Here is a 20,477-nt window from a genome sequence, read left to right as displayed (position 1 = left end):
CCCCCCCCCCCCCCCGACTTCCCCTCCTGCCTGACTCTGACCCCTCTTCCTTTCAGGGGCCTTTGCTTCTGCCTGCAGATCAGTAAATGTCGCTTCTGCCCGGGCCTTCTTTACTCCCGTGGAGCCATGGTTGCTCTTCCTGCTGACTCCCAGCCTCGATGGCCCCCCAGCTCACTGGCCCCCCAGCTCGCGCTCTCTGTGGGCACCACCGCCTGTTTACCCTCAGCAGCTCATACTCAGCATGGGAGTGCCGAGGGCCATCACTGTCCCGCAGAGCTGCTTCTCCTCCGGGTCCCCCCCCCACCCCGTTTGCCCAGACAGCATCATAATGCTGCCCTGTTACAAACCCCCAAGTCCTCTTTCCCTCCTCTCCTTCGCTGGCCCCTCCCAGGTAGAGACCGTGTTCTCTCTCTTCTCCCCGGCCTGGCTCTTGAGTCCTTCTGTTCCTTCTCATCCTCCCACTGCCACTCATTCAGGCTTTGATGATTAGAACAACCTCTTCATGCAAAGAGATGGCATTTAGAAATAGGCTCATTCTCTTGAAATAGACCTTGACCCTGTAGAAAGACATTAATGAGAATAGTTCAGGATCCCCGGATGAACTCACCTTGACCTCCATCCCACACTGCTTCTGTATATCCAGCTGTCAGCTCCGTCTCTCCACCAGGACATCCCACATACACACGCAGCCCTGGGATCCGAAACTGAACTCCTGCTTGCCTTCGCCTCCACAAGGCACCCCCCTCCCGGGTTCCCTGTCACAGGAGGTACTTTTCATTCATCCAGATTCTCATGCCCCAAACCTGGAACTCATCCCTGACAACTGCCAATGCCTGTGGGTTCTGCTTCTTCCCACAGTCCCCGTAGCCTCAGCTCCAATCTCCTCTGGCCTCCCCGGGACTTTGGTGACTATGTCCTACCAAAAGCATCCTGCCCACTCCCCTGACTCAGACGTCCTCAGTGCCATGACCCCAGTGATCTTTCTAAAATGCAAATTTAACATATTCCTTCACTACCTTTGATTCCCCAGATGACGTGGAAGGAAAAGGAGAACTTGGTACTTGTTGGGCCTCTACCTGGGCCAGGCTGACGCTAGGCACTGTCCCATTAACAGTCCCGTTCAGTTATCCCAGCAAACCATGGAGCAGAGAAGCCAAATGAAGCTGCCAAAAATAATCGCCCACGGTCACCTGGCGGGGGTTGTGGAGGCTGAATTTAGATCTAGGCCTTCCTGACCCCCAAATCCATTTTCTTTCCAATACAGTCCACTGCTTCCAAATCTTCTTGGCCCAGTGTTCTCTGTCACGTGGTTCCTTCTCCGTTCCCAGTACCATCACCCACCATTCCTCTCAGTTTGCTCTGTGAGAAGCCATGTAGAGCCACTTATCTTAGGCATGCCATGTGCCTTTGTGCTCCTGTGCTCACGACATTCGTTTCCCTGTTTTCTTAAATGCCGTTCTTTTCTTCTCTATCTAGAGAACTCCTATTCATCCTTCAAAACCTAACTCTAAGGGCATCTCCTCTGTTAACTTTTCCCAAACTGACTCACCCAAGCAAAGTCATTTGCTGCTTTATCTATGTCCTCCAAGTATGAACTGTACTCCTGGGAGATGGGAGGGTGTGTTGGTTAAGGGCACAAGTCCTGGAATCAGGCTTAGAGTTCCAGCTCCTTCAGTCACTATGAGCCATGTCACCTGTGGCAAATGCCTGAATCTCTGTGTATCTTAGTTTCTTTACCTACAAAATGGGAATGATACTTTTATTGTTACTAGGCTGCCTCTGGCACACATTGGAACCCGGCTACTGCATTTCTCCTTCCTTCACCACTTAGTCCTGCCTCTAACAGCACATGCTAAGTGTACTACACTCGCTCACTTGCATATAGGCTCCTGGACAACAGCTTAGACTTTGGATGACTTCCCCTAACCGCCCAGCTAGTGAGCAGCAGGGACAGGATTCAGACCGAGGTCTGCAATAATTCAGAAGCCAGGCCTCTTAACTGTTCTATGTCAGAGCATGTGTCCCGGATCGTTTTTTGTGAATATCAAGTCTCAGCTGGAGTTTCGGCTGGAGCGGCGTGACTGCCAGATTGTGTGGCAGGAGGAGTAAAACACGGTCCCTGCCCTTGGGGGTTTCCAGAGGAGCTCAGAACCGGCATGGCAGACAGACGGATGAACGGGTCACTCAGACAGGGTGAAGTACCGTGTCTACCATTGGACGCATTGCTGCAGGAGCCCAGAGGAGAGAGCAGTCACTAAACACTTGAGGACATGAGGCTTTCTCAAGAGGTGGCATTGGAGTCAGGCCTCAAAGCTGGAGGAGAGTTGCTCTGGAGAGAGGGCATCCTAGGCAGAGGGAGCGGTGTGAGAAGGGCAGGAGGCTGGCCGTGCACAGCGCGAGAACAGAGCTGGCCTGCAGACAAGGGCAGGAGGGAGGATCGCAGAGGTCTGGCCAGGCAGCCCTTTGAGTGTCGCCCCAGGGAGGTGTGTTGAGTTTTTGTTTTGTTTCCCCACATCGGAGACTTCCTAAGATCTGGTGGGAAGAAATGTCCTGTTCCCCACAGTGGTGACCGTGGCCGTGAAGGTGATAGCTGAGTCCTTCCCTGCTCACGGCAGGGCAGTACGTGTAGTACTCCGGAGGTGCTCTGAATGTCAGAGCTCGGTCCCAGCTTAGTGGCTGTGTGACATAACCGCCCTATGCCTCAGTTTCCTTGTCTGTTCAGTGAGCACAGTCAGATCTGAAATTCTCAGAACAGGGCCTGACGCACGGTAAGGTGGCATTATTCTCCGGCCAGGTCAGACGAGGATCTCAGCCCATCCAGCCTGTGCATCCCGCGCCGGGACCCTCCCCGCCTGTCATAGCTGAGGCCCACGAGTGCCAGGGCCTGGGAAGCAGAGCAGCTCACACGAGCCTCTTCTGTTTGTGCCCACAGCGGATGATGCCTGTGGGGGGACGCTGCGGGGCCAGAGCGGCATCATCTCCAGCCCCCACTTCCCCTCGGAGTACCACAACAACGCCGACTGCACGTGGACCGTCCTGGCCGAGCTGGGGGACACCATCGCCCTGGTCTTTATTGACTTCCAGCTGGAAGACGGTTACGACTTTCTGGAAGTCACGGGCACCGAGGGCTCCTCGCTGTGGTAAGCACACCGTCCTGCCCCCTCCCCGGTCCCGGGAAACCGGGGCTCACCTGGATGCAGGGGCTCCTCAGCGGCGGGGCCTGCACTCCGTGGCCCGTTTGCCGCATCCTGGACCCACAGTTGACGAGTTCGGTTCTCATCGTGATGAAAACGCACTGCATGTTTTCAGAGCTGGGGTCCATTTTTACAGTGACTTTGGTATCCGATTTGAAGTGTACCCTTGGCAAAGAATTTCCTAACGGGCCTTGGTGGAGTGACTTGCACTGAGACTACAAATGTCCTGTTTCTCAGGCCACGGACAGGGTCTCAGTGCAATGATTGGAAGTACAGTTGCGTTTGTGGAGGGCATATTCATAGCATCCAGCAAAGGGAACAGAATCGTTAAGTGGCCATTCCCAGGGCCCTGCCGCGGGCAAGGCATTGTGTCTGGGTTTCTGATGTTCTGGCTTGACGCGGTTTGCTCTACCGGCCATGGAGACTCTCAGTGTTGATGGGTTCAGGAAGAGAAGGATGACAAGGCTTATCAGCCTTAGCGGCTCGTACTGTCCCAGACTTAGACCCACAGGACACGCCCGAGCGGAGTTTGGCTTCCGGAAGTGTCCAGCTTCCTGTTTGGGTGACAAGCCTTGCGTGGTGGTGTGGGGCTTAGAATGTTCTCTTGTCATCTCCTCGTGGCTGTGTTATCAGGCTGAGGGCGCAGGGAGGCCTGTGTCCGCACCTCAAGTGCCCACAGAAGGGTGTGTCGTCGAGGAGTCTGAGAGTCAGGGGAGGACAGTGCCTGGGAACGACACGTGGCAGTCAGTGTGAGTGGGGAGGAAGGGAGGGAGAGGAAGCAAACAGGAGGCAGGGGCACATTTATTGAACACCTCTTTCAGACCAGGTGTCATGCCACATGATAGAAACATCAGCTGTGTAAGACAGGGTCCTTTGAGGGTGAGAAAGTCAGACAAAACCACAGCAGGAGCCAAGTGTGACTATTTCAGGGGGATAGAATAGGAACTGAAATCCTCCCAAATACGCACTCGGAGATTTGGCGACGGGTGTAGCCCGGAGAATTCAAACGTCTTGGTACAGTGGAAGGCGATCCGACCTGGGAGTCAGAAGACCTTGGTGTCATAAGCTTGTTGAGTGAACTTGGCCAGACCTTTCACTCCCCTGGGCGGGGAGTTGAGGGAAGCACATGGGAGCCAAAGACAGATCTCTGTGGGCAGGTGGCTGTTCTGTCAATAGTCTGGGGCCACGGCTGGACATTTGGTGCTGGGAGTGGGGATGAAAGCCTGGGTGCCCGTCTTCTGCACTGGAACCCCAGTGCCTGCCAGCCCGAGGCCCTCTGTCCCCCTGCCTCTTTTCGTTAAATACCTATTTTCGTGGCTGTAAATGTAATGCATATGCTTCTTGCAGAAAACATAAAAAGGTATGGAACAATGAATAAGAAGTATTAAGAGTTTGATGAATTCCCCTTTGGCCTTTTTGCTTTGCTTGGGTCAAGCCAGCTGGCTATTTATATATATATATTTTAATATTACAAAATTAGGATCTTAAAATCTATCTGTGGTTATGTATTTTTAACTTAGCATTACGTTATCTAATGACAATTTTCCCTAAACCATTGCAGATGCTTCCAGAACATAAGCGGCACAATAATAGCGTCACTTATTGAGCATTTGCTATCAATACGTCGCAGGCTGGTTCTAAGCTCTTACCGCTGTAATTTCATTTCTTCCTTATAGAAACTCTATGAAGCAGGAAGCATCCTTTCCCTCCTTTTACAGATGAGGAAAGTGAGGTCCAGAGAGGTTGTGTCACTTGCTTGAAGTCACACAGCTAGTAAGGAGCAGAGCCAGGATTCGACCCCAGGTTAGCTGGACGTGAAAGGCCATCTTCGTAGCCATGACAGCACGTTACATCATGCCGCGTTTGCGAAGGGCTGCCACAGCTGTGTGGCATTCCCTCGTCAGACTGACAAGTGTTTACTCATCGGATCTCTTATTAGGTTGTTCCCAAGTTTTCGCTTCTGTAAACAGATGCCAAGATGAATAGGCCTGCCAGTTCCGTCTCTTCCAATCCCAAGGCCTCTTCGACTCACTTGTTTATCCGTGGGCCAAATGGTCTCCCACCGCTTCTGCCCCCCCAGGTGTGAATCCACACGTTGTCCAAACTTCTGGAGTGAAACAAATCTGAAAGACTATTCCTTTTCCTATTAAGTCACTCGGTGGGGAAGGAATTAAGCAGAGGAAATCGTTAAGGGAGTCATTCAGAACTCTTTGCTCTAAGATTAAATTATAATTATTTACAGGGTTGGTGTCACCATTTCCAGGCAGGATACAGTTGTTCTAATTTATACTTGCATAGCAATTATGGATAAACAAACGTGGAGGCTCGGGACACGTGTGCGAAGAACCCACGCTCTCACCTGCCCCTCTCCTTTATGGATCCCTGGGTCCCTGTGAAAATGTGGTGCTGCTGGTTTATGAGAATGCTGCTTTATATCGCCATGCATTAAGATTTTAGGATGTTTTCTTGAGTTCTGTGCCAAGTCATAGACTGCAGATCCTGTTAGAAAAGATGAATGTGAACAACTGGGCCTCCCTTCACCTATTGAGAAGACAGAGGCAGTTTTGAGAGAGAGAGAGAAAAAATCCATTACCTCCTTTCCCAGATAGCAGATTCCCACTGATTCAGGATGGGGGTGGGGCGTGGGATGTTCCTGACTCAGTTTCCCCACTCTTCTCCTCCCCATGTGGGATACAAGCAGGAGAGTGTTCATTAGGGGTTCCAGTTTGGATTTTGCCGACCAGTAAAATTTCCAAACAATTAGAGAAATAGAGGGTTGAACATTTTCTATTTTGCCAGGTAAGGACATTAGGAAAAAACCCTGCCAACTCCTCAGAACATTATTTCATAAAACAAAGGACTATTCAAAGCCAAAAATGTGGCAGGATATAATCCATTTGCAGCCTTGCGCTGGCACAACGAAAGACAGGATAGGAGGGGGGCACAGAAATAGCGGCGTGGGCCCGAGCGGCAGAGCCCCGCGGAGCGCGGACATCAGCCGGTGCCCTGCGGCTTCCTGCTTCCTGGCCCGTGACTGGCCACTGGGAACCCGGCAGTCCTCGCTTTGAGCAGGAAAGGGCTGTTTCTATGGTGACCACCAAACCCTCTCCCTCTGACGTGTTGAGAGATCCCCAAATATTTTAGATGTACACTCTCCAAAATTAATTGCTATTTTTATTTTGTGATTGTCCGTGAGCAAAAGCTGGGTTTGAACTAAGAGTTACAGTCTAGAGAGTGTATTTGGTATTCCTGCCCCACTACACACACACACACACACACGCACACGCACACACACACACGCACACACAGCCAAATCATCACCATCTACCCTCACCAAGCGAACCGCTGTTACGCATTCATACTCCTGTCTCTAGTTCACTGAACTCAGTTCAGGGCCAGATATTCTCACTGATCCTTCTTGGGGGTGAGGGGGAATGGGTCTTTGCTCTGCTCTGACCAAATCAGTTGGCTGTGTCCTTCATGGAGCCCCATTCCTTCCCCTCAAATTCTAGGAAAATACTCTCACCATTGCTAAAGTTCCTCACGGGGCCCCTGGACAGTTTCAGATGGCTAGGACTGAGCAGGGGCAGAGCTGGGGTTTAAAAACTCAGTTGTTTAAGACCCTGGGTTCTGTGTCCCTGGAGGGTATCGGGATCGTGTCATAACAAGTACGGGTGATTGTCAGCCCAGTACCCAGCCGGCCTCTCCATTGTGGAGAACATGAGTCAATGAGAGCCCACTGGGAAGACACGAGAGCCAGAATCTCTCCTCTCCTCCGTCTGCCTCATGCTTGACACTGTCCATTTGCGTCTCTCAAGGCTCTGCCTCTGGACTAAGGAAGGAGAGAAGGCCGGATGTGCCCTCCAAGAATAGAAGAGAGGTCTATGTATCTTGGCATCTCACTGGGGACACAGCAAGCCTGGGAGTCAGACAGATTTGAGCTCAAAACCCTGATCCACCTCTTAATAATTGTTAAAGCATATTTACTTACTTCTGAGTCTCGGTTTCCTTCCACTTCTGAAAAACGGGGCTCGTCATACCAGCCTACAAAGCGTGTTGAGGGGGCTGGACGTGTAAGCTGCTGCCTGGCTCGTAGTAGGCACAACACTCCTGGGATGGGGACCAGAGTCACGGGCTCACCCTTTGAAGGGGAAAACGTAGGATCAGGCATCTCCAGCAACTCAGAGCCCTGGTAGCCCCATTTTCAGTGATGCCACTGAGGCCGTTCCTCCCAGCCCACCAGCCCAGCGGCTTCTCGCCGGGCAGAAAGGCACAGCCTGGTCTCGCCAGCTGATGCAGCTCCCAGGGGAGTTGCCTGGAAGGCCAGGGAAGGTGGCCTGGCAGAGAGCCCCTGCGTCAGACTGGAGGATGCCCTTGCAAAGGTCAGAAGAGAGAGCGGGGGTTTTGTTGAAACTGTCTTCCCAGAGCCCCATTTTGTGAGCACGTGGCAGGCAGCATCGCCTCTTCTTGGCTGGACCCAGCCCCAGACTGGCCAACGAGCTGCCTTGTTAGAAAAGCAGAAGAAGGGCGCCTGGGTGGCTCCGTTGGTTGAGCCTCCGACTCTTGATTTCAGCTCAGGTCATGAACTCAGGGTCCTGGGATCGAGCCCCTGCATTGGGTTCTGTGCTCAGCGGGGAGCCTGCTTGAGGATTCTCTCTCCCTTTCTCTCTGCCACTCTCCCGCCCCCCCCCAGATAAATAAATAAATCTTTAAAGAAAAGCAGAAGAGGGGAGTGGACCAATGTGGTGACAGTGGCTGCTCTGGGGAGGGCTAGGAACAGGGGGGACTTGGCTGGGGGTCGGGCACAGCACCTGCCCTGAGGGGCCTGCTGGGGAGAGGGGCAGAGAGTCTGGAGAGAAACTCAGGAGAGCACTGTCCCAGACCCAGAGGGGAGGCACAGCTCTGCTCGGCACCCTCTCGCTGGCTCTAATCGATGACGTTGCAGAGTGCAGTTGGGCCTTCCTCCCTCCTTTGCTCCTTCTCTTTCTCTGCTTCTCTCCTTCCCCAGGTGGCAGTTTCCTCCTGGAGCAGGAAGGGCAGGCAAGGCTTGACCTGTGCTCAGAACAGAAGCCACCCTTTTCCTGGGGGCCGGCCAAAGGGCCAGCCGCAGGGGTGTGTTTGTGGCAGGGAGGCTGGTGGAAGGAGTTCAAAGCTCCTTCCGGTATGTGGGATTTCTGTGCAGATCCTAGAACCAGCCCCCCCCCCCCCCCCGCCGTCTTCCTGGTTGTGACCCCCGTGGTCAGCCTCTGCCAGTGATCCCCAGCCTCTCTTCCTTGCCCCCTTCAGTGTACTTGGACTTCCACTGTTTGTTTCACTCGGATCATCTGCTGTCTGCTTGCACAGTCTCCGTGTCCCCACACCCTTAGCCAAGCCCCCACGGACCTCTATGTGACAGACTTGCCTCCACCAAACCTTTGAAGTGGTGAGGGAAAGGAGGGCACGCTGCAGGGCTTCGGAAGAGGATCCTGCCCTCAGGTGGGAGGACCAAGGCCTCGAGAGGGGCTGCATTTGAAACAGGCCTCGAAGGGTGGGTACCATTTGGATATGGGAGAGAAGGGGACAGGGAGAGCCTCATCCTAGGGCTGCTACTGGGCACCCTACCCACCATGGGAGCTCCCCTGATCCCTGAGATAGAGAGCAGGGAAGTGGTCCCAGGACTCTCTCCAGGGCACACCGACCGGGGGGTTCTACCATCTGCCTCTGAGCCTCGGTGGCTCCCCCCCTCCCGGAGAACAATAGAAGAGAACCTGCTGGACCCATCTGGATCTCTTGCCCCCTGGGGCCACCCAGTAGACTTGGGCTGTTTCTAGAAAGAGAATTTCCCTGGAGAGCGGGTTCAGCCTACCCTCTGGATCCAGCTTTGAGGGTTTTTCTTCCCTTTGTTCCCCTTGCTTTTTTTGCTTTTGTTTTTATAGGTGGAGATACAAAAGTTGCCGTCTACTTTACAGACATTCAGTTTTAAAACTTTGCTAGCAACATTCTTTTTCCTCTTCGAAACACTTTGTTTTAATCATTAAGCATTTTACACGTGAAATTTGAGCCGACTAGAACCATTTGATCTCAGCGACTTTTAACTAGATATTTCATTCAGGAGTCATTAGATTCAGATATAATTAGAATGAGAACAGCACGCCAACGGGGATTTGTTAATAATAACTATTCACTTATTTACTCATTCGCATGTGCTTTATTAAACCATTGGTTTAGATCATTTACATTCTTTGTTACTTTTCCCCTATTTTTTTTTCGGTAATCGTTTATTGAGAGCCTCCTATGAACTAGGCTCTTGTAGGTGCTGGGGAGACAAAGACACAGTCCCGTCCCCAAGGAGTTGTTTATTCCCTCCACTGATGTTTATGTAACAGCCATGCATCATGCTGGACCCTGGAGCTCACAGTCAGGGCGAGGAGGCAGAATATAATTAAATGCTTGACAATATCATATGTTAGGTGCCTTTCTAAAAGGTATAAAGAAGCTCCCGTGGAGACTGAGAAGAGAAATGTAATAGTATTCTTTTGGTTCAAGAAATAGAAACCCACCTCCAGCTGACTCAAGGTAAAAAGGGAAGGCGCTGGCTTCTGTAACTGAAAAGTCGAGGGATTGGCTTCAGGGACTGCTGGATCAAGGTATGCAGATAATATCATCAGAATCTACTTCTCTCCCTCCCACCACTTGGCTCTCGTATGTGTCGGCTTCCTCAGGATGCTTTCCCCATGAGGTAGCAAAGGCAGCCACCATCAGCTCTGAGCATTCTGCTGGCTTAGCAATCCCAGCAAAAAGGAAGCTTCTCGTTCCTGATGGTTCCCACAAAAGCCCTAAGATGCACCTTGAGTGTTCTCAGGGGCCAGGCCCAGGTCACTTGACTCTCTGTCCTGCTCCAACTCCTGGACTGGGAGCGGAGGAGGGTGGTTCGCGAAAAGCAAACTGCGTCACAGAGAAGACAGAGCCTTCCTGTCAGGTTGGGAGGGGCTGCTGGAAGGACTGCGACAAATGAGCCCCAGAGGGGGTGACTTCCGAATTTAACTGAGTTGCAAGAGTTTACCGCTGTCATGAGCAGGAAAGGGCCTTGGTGCGTTGGGGGCATTGCAGGTGGGTGCAGGGTGAGTGCAGGGAGAGCATGGGTCGGGAAGAACCTCGTTCCATGTTCAGAAGCTGGGAGAGGATTCCAAAGACTGTAGAAGGCTATGGAAGTGTTCCAAGCGGAGAGGTAACACAATCACTCTAAATTTTAATTGGCTCCAACTGGAAGGCTCAGAAACCAGCTATAAAACCTTTTTTTTGTGACCACTCGGGCAAGAGACGATCCAACCTTGAATTAGGGCAGCTGTGAAGGGATGGAGAGGAAGGGGTGACATCGAGAAACATCTCAGATGCAGAATCAGCTGCCTTGGGGGGTTCACTGGAAAGGAGGAATGGAGACGGGAGTCTGGGCTGATTCCCAGGTTCCTGGCTGATGACCGTGGTAGGGTTGTCTACCAAACAGAGGGACACAGCAGAAGGAGCAGGGCTTGGGAACAGGGACACAGGTGCGCTTGAGTGCTGACCTATAGTCTTTTGAGGATTCTAGAGGTGATGGTCAGGGGGAATCGATGGCTAGGCCGGGCAAGTTTGGTGTTGGGCTAAATACCGTGGCTGGGCTTTGAAAGGTCATCGTCAGGAGCACACCAGCACCGTCACCCTCAACAGTGTCTCCTTCATCATCATGGTCACCCTTACCGACTCCGTCTTTATCACCAACACCTTCTACCATGATTTATTCATTCAAGCAGACCACTTAGGGCTTCAGTTGCTGGATATTGGGCTTGGCATGGGCATACAGTGGTGGAGGAACCAGATAAAGCCTCTGCCTTTGTGGGACTTCTGGTCTACTCGGCAGAGCCTGACATTAATAAGATCACAAAATAAATGTAAAATACACTTGTGTTGGGTGCCATGAAGGAAACGAACAAGATGGGGAATAGGAGCAGTGGGGGCCCCGTTAATATAAAGTGGTCAGGGAGGCCTCTCGGAGGGGGTCAGATTGAAGCTGAGACCTGACTATTGAGAAAGAGCCACCACGGGAAGGACTCAGGGATCAGCATTCAGGGCAGAGGGGATTGCACCTGTAAAAACCCATCATCACAGTGCCTTATGTGTCCTTAAACTTCATACATGGGAGGGTCATGGGCCTAATGCCTGTCCTCTGGGATTTCGGTTTGTTTGAACGTCAAGAGCAGGGCAGGGTCATGGTCTCAAGCTGGCAGAGAAGCTCGGGAGGCAGCTGAGATGGTGCATGACCAAGCCTGCTGAACCCAATGGCACTTGGAGCCAGGAGGGGGATGAACCTATTCCAGCTGAGACGCAGAAGCTCCTGCCTTCCTGTGGGTTCCTGAGGCTCTTGCCTCCCCCCTCCTTCCCTGCCACATCACAATGCTTTGAGCCACCCCAAGAAGCTGTTCTCTTCTGATGGAGCCCATGAAATTGCATCTGTTGTATCCATCAGGAGCCAGGCCATAAATAACCAGCCCTTTAAAATCTCATCTCCCGTATCTCTCGGAGTTGGAAATAGCATTCCCAGCCCCACCGCCGAGCAGTAGGAAAGGATTAGTGCCCTAGCACGCCGCTGACAGAACACGTCTGCAGAGTCCGGGCCTTCTGCACTCTCCACGGAGCAACAACGTGACTTCCTCGCTTCCCTGGGTGAGAACTTGCTCTCAGAAAGAGAACAAAAGCCGCAGCTGGAGGGAGCAGGAAGTGAGCCGGGGTTGTCCACTGTTGGCACAGCGGCTCGGCTGGGGCTTGTGGTTTGGCCAAGTTCTCTGCATGGGAAGCTGAGGTCAGGCAGCTGTCCTGCCCCCCGTGGGTCTGACTGCATGCAGTAGGTTAGTACGGAGTATGTCCTCTGCTCTGACTGTATGCAACAGGTTTGTACTAAGTACGTCGTCGTGCAGGGGCCCGTGCCAGGACTGGGAAGGGCACCAGACAAGATGCTCTTTTCGACCTCTCTCTCTCGAGGAGCTGCCAGATGCCTGATGGTGCCTCGAAGACAGATGGAAGGAACTGTTCTGGGCCCTTCCAGAGGCCTCGCATTCTGGCAAAGCTGCCTTCCAGAATGACATCAGTTCATTCAGAATGTTCAAGACCCCAATACTGGTCTCTGTGTTCATGAAGCTTGGCCATAACAGTGTGTTCTACTCACTCCTGGCCTCGCTTATCCCCTGGTTCATTCTGATTGTGCCTGTCTCTTGCTCCTACAACCTTTTCTGGCTTCCTGAGCCTGACCTAAGCTAACCTGACCTGTTCTAACCCTGAGCCTAGAATTCCTTCATCTCAGCTTGTCCTCATTTGGTGGCTGGGGGGCCCCGTGTGTGACACTCCCAGACTCACCAAGGAAGCAGGATTCCTACTGAAAACTAGCATTTGACAATCTGAGGAAATGGCCGATGATCACTGTTGAACTCAGCAGATTTCATCCATCATCTGGGAAGCGAGAGGGCCAGGTTGGCTTGAAAAGTGGGAGGCTTCCTGCAGTAGAACCCTATCCCCTCTGGGAACTTCTCATCCAAGGTCTCAGACAAGTGGTCTGCTCAAAGTCCTCTCCGCATTAATTCCTCACGTCCTTCTCCATGGCTTCTAGCCCCAGCCTTCCCCTGAAAACATTCACATTAAGATCATCATCAAAGAACCACCCCCTTCACCCCAACACTAACCACTTCCAGTGCCAAATCCATGAGATAGTCTTTAGGTCTCTTCTTACTGGCACTTCATCCTTTACCTTGTTGGTTATTTTCTTATAGAACTTTCTGTTTGCTTTATGCTGTTCTCTCCGATGCTTCTTGGACCTCTCTGACCATTCCTTCTCTGTTTCCTTTGCTGTCCCCAAGACTCTGTTCTTACTTACTGCTCTTCCCATTCCATACGCTCTCCCATGGTACGCCTATCTGCTGTCATGGTTTCAGGTACCACCTGCTTGTTTAGAACTCCCAAATCTGGCTCCCCAGCCTGGCCTCCTGCTGAGAATCAAACCGTAGAGCCGACTAGCTGTGGGACGTCTCCACCTCGATGTCCACCAGTGTCCCCGAGTGAGCGAGTCCCAAGGTCACTCATCATTGGCTACTAAAAGGGTCAGAGTTTGTTTGCTTTCTTAGTTGATGGTATCACCTTCTTTGACCAAGTCTTCCAGAAATCTGGGAATCATCCCTGTTCTTGGAGTTCTCCCAGTGTACCTCCTATAACATATTTTTCCATCTTTACTGCCACTCCCCCAGTTCAGCCCCTCATCTTTTCTTCTTTGTGGGTTGTAATAACCCCCTGACTGATCTCCCAGCTTCTTGGCACTCTTCAATTCATCCTCCCCACTGCTACCAGAATGGTTTAATTAAAATGCAGATCTGACATGCTAAGCCCCAGGCAAAAGCTTTCAATCATTTTCCATTGTCTGTGGCATAAAATTCCAGCCACTGATAAGGCCCTGTTTGATCCAACCCTTGCCTCTCACCCCGGCCTCAACTCTTACCACTTTCTGCTTTGAACTTCATTAACCTTAAAACCCAATGGCATAATACCGCGAAGGTTTCTTTTTCACTCATGCGACCTTTCTGCCATGGGTCAGTCCCGAGTGGCTCTGATCCACATAGTAATGCAGGTGGGTATCCAGGCTCAAGGAAGTTCCACGGTCTTCTGGAATGTGTGGCCTTCTGCAATGCCATGGCAGGGTTCTCCAGGTTCTCCAACCTAGCACGCACTTTTCATTGCCCCATCCCAGATACGATACGCATACTCAACTCGTATTTCATTGGCCAGAAATAGTCACGTGGTCCAGCCTAGCTGCAAAGGAGCCTGGAAACATGATAAGCAGATGAAAGGGTTGGTGAGTCAGTGTCTCTGCCACACCTCATATTACAGTGGATGAGATGTCCAAGGCCAGCCCTGCCCATTATGTTCTAGACCCCCTATTTCCCAGACTGCCCTGCTAAATTCATCTCCTTTTTCTTGCATCCATTATTTTCTTCTCTCTTGAACACTGCTAACAGCATAGAGACATGTTCTAATATCGACTGTGTAAAATCAAAACAAAAGCAGCACGCCCCAAAATCCCATTACTCATTCCCATTCAGCCACTGCCGGTTATTGAAAACAGACCCTTTCTCAGTGTCTGCCCCACCTGCCACTAAAACGGACCTTGATGAGATTGCCAGTGACCTCCAGATTGCCACATCCAGTATTGCTTCTCCCTGGTCACCTGACTTGGCCTCTGGGCAGCACACGACATTGGTCATCTGTCCTTCTTGAACTGTTCCCCTCTCTTGGCTGACAGGAAGCCACACAGCTAGTTACCTGTGGGCACTCCTGCTCCATCCCCTATCCTGTCTCCCCCAGCCTCTGTCCAGCCCTCACATATGGCCTGCCCAGGGGGTCCTGGGACCCTCCTCTTCTCCATTTGCCCTCTTTTCCAGGTAACCTCAACAAATTACATTTTGGCTTTCATTATCATTTATTTGTCAGTTTAGATGTCCAGCCTGGAGGGACCCACTGGGCTCCATATATAAATATTTATATAATAATATATAAATATATATATTATATATATTTATAAATGTTAATTTATATGTATTTATATATTTTATATACAAAATATAATTTTATAAATATACATTTATATATTTATATATAATTTATAAATACATATTTATGTTTATATATTTATATATTAAATATAAATAATTTTATAAATATATACTTATATATTTTTATATATTATAGATAAAATATAAATAATTTTATATGAATGTATAAAAATTTATATATATAAACAGGAACCTCAGAATCTTAACAGGAATCTCAAAATGAACACTTCCAAGCAGATTTTTTTATTGTGGTAAAATATACATAAAATTTACCATTTTAACCATTTCTGAGTTTACAGTTGAGTGGCACTAAGTACATTCACATGGTTGTACAACCAAAGCCTCTCTCCATCCCTAGAACACTTTTCACCTTCCCAGACTGAACCTCTGTCCCCACTGAATAACACCCCATCTGCTCCCATCCTCTGAGAACCCTTTCTCTGTCTTTATGAGTTTAACTGGTCTAGGGACTTCATATGAGTGGAATTATGCAGTATTTGTTCTTTTGTGTTGGCTTATTTCACTTAGTGTTGTCAAGGTTCACCCATATTATAGCACGTCCCAGAATTCTCTTCCCTTTTACGGCTGAATAATACTCTGTGGTATTATATACCACATCTTGTTAATCCGTTCTTCTGTCCGTGGACATTGGCTTCTCATTCCCTCCCTAACCTGTCCTCCGCCCAGCCTTCTCCACCTCTTGTCTGTTCCCTAGAGGAAGTGCTCACGCCCATTCTGTGCCCCAGCATCTCTGCCTGCTCAATGGCCCTGTCTCCCTGCTTCCGCCCCCCTGTAACCCATTCTCCATGCAGCAACTCGGGCGACTGATGTTTATCGACATCAAATCATGTCTCCCTTGCTAAAGGCTTGCTAACGACTTCCCATCATGCTTAGAATAAAATCCTACAACAAGACGCCACGTTACTGGGTCACTGCCCACCTCCTTGACTTCCCTCCTACCACTCACGCCCTTCCCTGTGCCCCAGCTACACTCGCCTTCCTCCTGTCTCTTGGTGGGCCAAGCGGGCTTTCTTCTAGGGCTTCTGCACTAGCTATTCCCAGGGCTTAAGATTCTCTTCCTTCAAAGTTGTTGTTTTTTTTTCAGACCCAGCTTTTTTGAATGCAAAAGTTCAGTTTAAATCTTCCCTCTTTAGAAAGGCCTCCCCTATGCATGCAATCAAAAGTAACCTTCATTCACTGTCCCAGCATCTTGCTTTATTTTAGGCATTCGTCCATACGGGATATTTTCTTGCTTACGTGTGTCTCCGCCTGAAGAACCTTGGAAAGCCCCAAATGCTGTGCTTGGCACTTAGTAGGTGTCCAAGATTGACTTGTTAGTAGGAGAGACCTGCTGCTTCTCACCAGTACCAATGTCCTGTGGCTAATTGCAAAGGTTAACATTGAGCCTCTCCACCAAGGGTTTTAAGTGATAACCTTCCTGGGGGACATTTGCAAATTAGCCCTGACTCTTGCTGATTATTCATCCTAAACTCAGCCTGATTAATAATTAATCAGCAAACTGCTTGGCCGGAGCGGGCTGATCAGTGCTAGAAAGGATCTTAAATTATGCAAGTCACTTGGCCAGTCTTAAAAAATAAAAAGCTCAGCAGTCGGCAGAACTGGAGAGGTTTGATTGCAATGGGAGTGAGCTAAGGTTTCTCGGTTGTTTGTTTTTCCTTTCTGGCCCCCCCCCCCCCCCCGCCTTTTGACGAAGAAATCAATTAGGCTCCAACTTGCAACCTCAGAGAGAGACTGAGTAGCACAGAAATAGAAATGTGTTAAATATCACTTTCTTTCTTTTTTGTTCCTTCCCTTCAAAGGAGTTTTGGTCTGGGAGACAGAGGTTAAAATTAGCCAGTTTGTTAAGCAAATGGATGTCTGGCACCTGATGTCAATTTCTGCAGCCACCTCAGTTCCAGCTGTTCCCTTCGCCTAGTCTGAGCAGCAGCATGCTGGGCCTGGCGATAAGGAGGTGAGAGATTTGATGGGCACTGCTCACTGCCTGCCCCGGGGCTGGGGCAGAATCAATTTGCCAGCAACCTGTCCCACCAGGAGACCGTCTTGTACTCTTTGCCTCCTGCCTACAGACCCCAGGGAGACAGGAGAAAAGGCAATCAGAGGGTGATGAACGGGCTCCCCATTGCCAGGAGTGAACTCGGTGACCGCTGGGGACCCTTTTCATCCTCAGTCTGCAGCCTCCATCCTCAAAGGCCGGTCCTGCATGTGGCTTCGTCTTTCTTCCAGATGCCCCTTCTGGTCATTGGAGATATGGCTGATGGGGAGACTCAGGGAAAGCCAGAGGGGTCTGCTAACATTGATCTCTGGGCCTGAGAAAAGGTGCAGGGATACAGGATTTGGTGAAGTTAGTGCAGCCCTGATGTTTGTTAGAACCAACTGAGTCAGACGGCCCAGGGGTGGGACCCAGGCAGGCATCAAAGCTCCCCATGGGATCTCTGTGCATCAAAGGGGAGAATCATGAACTGATGGAGCCTGCTAGGCTTTTAGGAAGGAGGTAATGAAGGACATCAAAGAGGGAAATAGGAAATGGGCTTCTCACGAGTTGATTGTCTTCCCCAGACTTGCCTGGAAGGTGTTTAGAATGCCGAATCCTGGGTCCTACCCTAGGCTACTACCTCTGCAATTTCTGAGTAGGTCTAAATTCGGTATTTGTAATCATTCTCTTAGGTATTTGGAAGCAGATCACATTTTTAGAGCCACGCTGGACCTAAACAGAACCAGTCTTTCCAGAGCAGTAATATAGAAGGAGTGGACTTTTGCCCGTTATGAAATGATTCATCTTTTTAGGAAGGGATCCATTATCGAATTTCTTGGCATGGGAATCCCGGGGTTACTTTGACTTATATGTCTGATTATGGTTTACATTCCAGTTTGGGCAAGCATATCTTTTACATAAAACGAGGCACACTGCCTCCAAAATATTGTTTTTTATTACCTTTTATTAATTTATTTAACAAATGATTTTGCCAGCCTGCTCTGTGTCAAGCTCTGCGATAAGCCCCGCGATTATGATGCTGAACTAGAAAGTCTTCACCCTCTGGCTTTGAAATCTAGCCTCACCTCCTGGTCTACCTGGGATGGGCCAATGTCTCCTTTCTGAAACCTTGAGACCAGCTGGCATCTCTGCCCCCCGCCCCCGCCAGGCTCCTGCTGCACTGGTATAAACCGCTTAGCTTCCCTGGCACCCTTCTTCCAACAGAAACTCTTAAAAAGCATGAACTAACCCATCATCTCTGAATCCTCAGTGCTCAGCCAAAGTCCTGGCAACAGACAGGGCAAAGATTTGCTGACAGTTCGTTGAATAATCAAGAGATTATTTGCCTGTTTATTTGTCTTGACATTTGTCCTGTTACCAAAGAGCTCTGAGAACAGGCAGGGTGAGACCAAGTGCCATATGCCTCCTTTTGGGTGGTGGCGAGCTGGTGCTGGGGGGCAAGGGTCTCTTGATTGCCTCCGTGAGCCCGTTGGTTCCTGTGCCGAATGATAGCTCACATCTCGTCTCATCGAATTTTCCGCACCATCTGCAGCTTAGATATTTGCATACCCACCTTGCAGATGAAGAAACTGAGTCTCAGAGGTTTCGCCTTCTCCTCCCCTGCACACTGTCTTCTTCAGCTCGGTTCTCCCTAGGCCAGCCACTCCCGGGATCCTATCTTGCCCTTTCAGCAGGTGCTGATATGGTCAGTCTGGCCTCTTTTAAGTCTGATGATCTGCCTCCCTCCTGCCCTAACCTACCTTGACAGGTGCAATAATCTTTAAGAGCTGCTGCACGTCAGGCCCTGTACGAAGGGTGTCGTGCACGTTATCTCATTTAAATCCTGACAAAGCTCTTGTGAAGAGATGTGTCATCCTCCCTGTTTCTCAGGTAGAAAAGCTGACTCTAGGAGATTAAGAAACCTGCCAGAAGTCATACAGCTAGCAAGCATTTGAGCCAGGAGTTGGACCCCTGTTCTCTGGACTCTAAACCCTGGTCTACCCACCCCCTTCTGCTCGGCTGAGCTCTGATTCCTTTCTAGTTCTGACCCCATCAATGATGTGGCTATTTGGTTTTCTCTTTTCGAGTCTCAGGTCTTCTCTGCCCTCCCTGCATGAGCCCTGGTGAGTCTGTCCTGGGTCCCAGCCCACAGAGCGCAGCTCCCACCCACCCCGCCCTGCAGATGCCTCCCAGATTCTGTCTCCTCCTCATGTCCCAGGATAGTCTGAGCTGCAGCCAGTCCCTGGCCTTTGAATCAACCGTTCAGTTTTGAACTAAGCTGGAGTCTTCTCTGTCCCTATGACACGCCTTTGAACCTTGCAGGCTGCTCTCTGCGTAGGGGGAGGGGGTCACGTGGTTTCTGCGCGGTGCCTCTCCCACCCCCCAGGTCTCTCTCCTGAGGTCTACACCGCCAGCTCTGTGAAGTAGATATACAACCTTGGAGGATGTCTGTGACAGGCCCGTCTAGAGGACGTTTGGCAGCAGAACAACGGGGCTAACTCCCAAGCGAGGTGCGTGCTGGGTTCCCAGGGGGCTTGATCCTGCTACTGGGATGCCCGTAGTCCTTCTGCGTGATGCCGTGACTCCAGGTGTCCCTGGCCCAAGTGGGGAGGTAGCCAGGACTTGGCCTGCCGTACCTCCAGCTCTGGTTCCTGAGCCCAGGTCTGCAGAGAGGAACCACATCTCCCCTCCGGCATCCTGGGAGAGATCCCAAGGGCATGGATTTAGGAGTCAGTGTTGGGTTCAATACTGGTTGTGTGGCCAACTAATCACATGATCTAGTTAACTTACTTACCCTGCCGGGGCCTTGCATAGAGTCTCGAGAAACATTTGGCGTGGGAGACTTTGAATGGGCCCAGCTTCCCAGCTTTTCAGTCCTGCCTATGTCCTTTCTCTGACTTTGCATGGCTAAAGCACCTCAAAGGGCCTTCCCTGCCCCACCTGCTGCCCCAACCTGCCCCTGTCCACACTGCCCCTCCCCTTCCACTCCAGCAGCCTCCTAGCACATGCTCTGAGCAGACAGACAGCTGCACACTGCTCCCTTCAGTGGTTCCCGGGTGCTAGGGGGGCTCAGCCTCTGCAGCTGGTGGATCAGGGAGGCAGCTGGGGCCTGGACCCGAGGGGGAGGCATGGTCTGGGCCAGGCAGCTCTGAGGTCCCAGGGCCATTTTGGCAGTACCCTCGGGGGCACACAGAGAAAGACAGGCAGGAACACTATGGCTTTGACGCTTCCCTCTGAGCGGGGTGTTCCGTGTCTGAACTTCAGCTGCCCCAGTTTTGTAAGGCAGGGGGTGGGTCCTTCACCGCCCTCCTCACCCCTCAGCCTGCTGGGAACATGCATGTTAGTGCACAGAGACTTCCTAATTTCTCCGGTATAAACACAGCACCACTGATTCCCTTCCAACAGGATCCATGCCCCGCAAGGTGATTTTCCTGGAACTGGGAGGGTGTTGTTGTTGTTGTTTTCTGTATTCAATGATTTACTTATTTATTTATTATTAATTGATTTTTGATGTCTTTTAGTGAAAGTATAATTGACATACAATATCCGGTTCGTTTCAGGTGTATATCATAGCGATCGGATATTTTTATGCATTATGAAATGATCCGCATAAGTCTAGTTACCGTCTGTCACCATACACAGTTATTACAATATTATCGACTCTATTCCCTAGGCTGTACATTA

The 20,477-nt window shown here is 50.6% G+C and overlaps 1 protein-coding gene across 1 annotated transcript in view; it reads left to right on the top strand.

Annotated features, from left to right (window-relative positions):
- CSMD2 (CUB and Sushi multiple domains 2) overlaps window positions 1-20,477 on the top strand; it is a 567,391-nt gene that overhangs the window by 204,694 nt on the left and 342,220 nt on the right. The window contains exon 5 of the mRNA XM_040619227.1: window positions 2,933-3,140. Within this exon, the coding sequence (XP_040475161.1) occupies window positions 2,933-3,140 (208 nt within the window). The remainder of the gene's footprint in view (window positions 1-2,932; window positions 3,141-20,477) is intronic.

Source organism: Ursus maritimus, unplaced genomic scaffold (assembly GCF_017311325.1).
Source record: "Ursus maritimus isolate PB19 unplaced genomic scaffold, ASM1731132v1 scaffold_32, whole genome shotgun sequence".
Classification (NCBI taxonomy): Eukaryota; Metazoa; Chordata; class Mammalia; order Carnivora; family Ursidae; genus Ursus; species Ursus maritimus.
The sequence above is the reverse complement of the archived record's forward strand: the minus strand, read 5'-3'. Positions and strand labels throughout refer to the sequence as shown.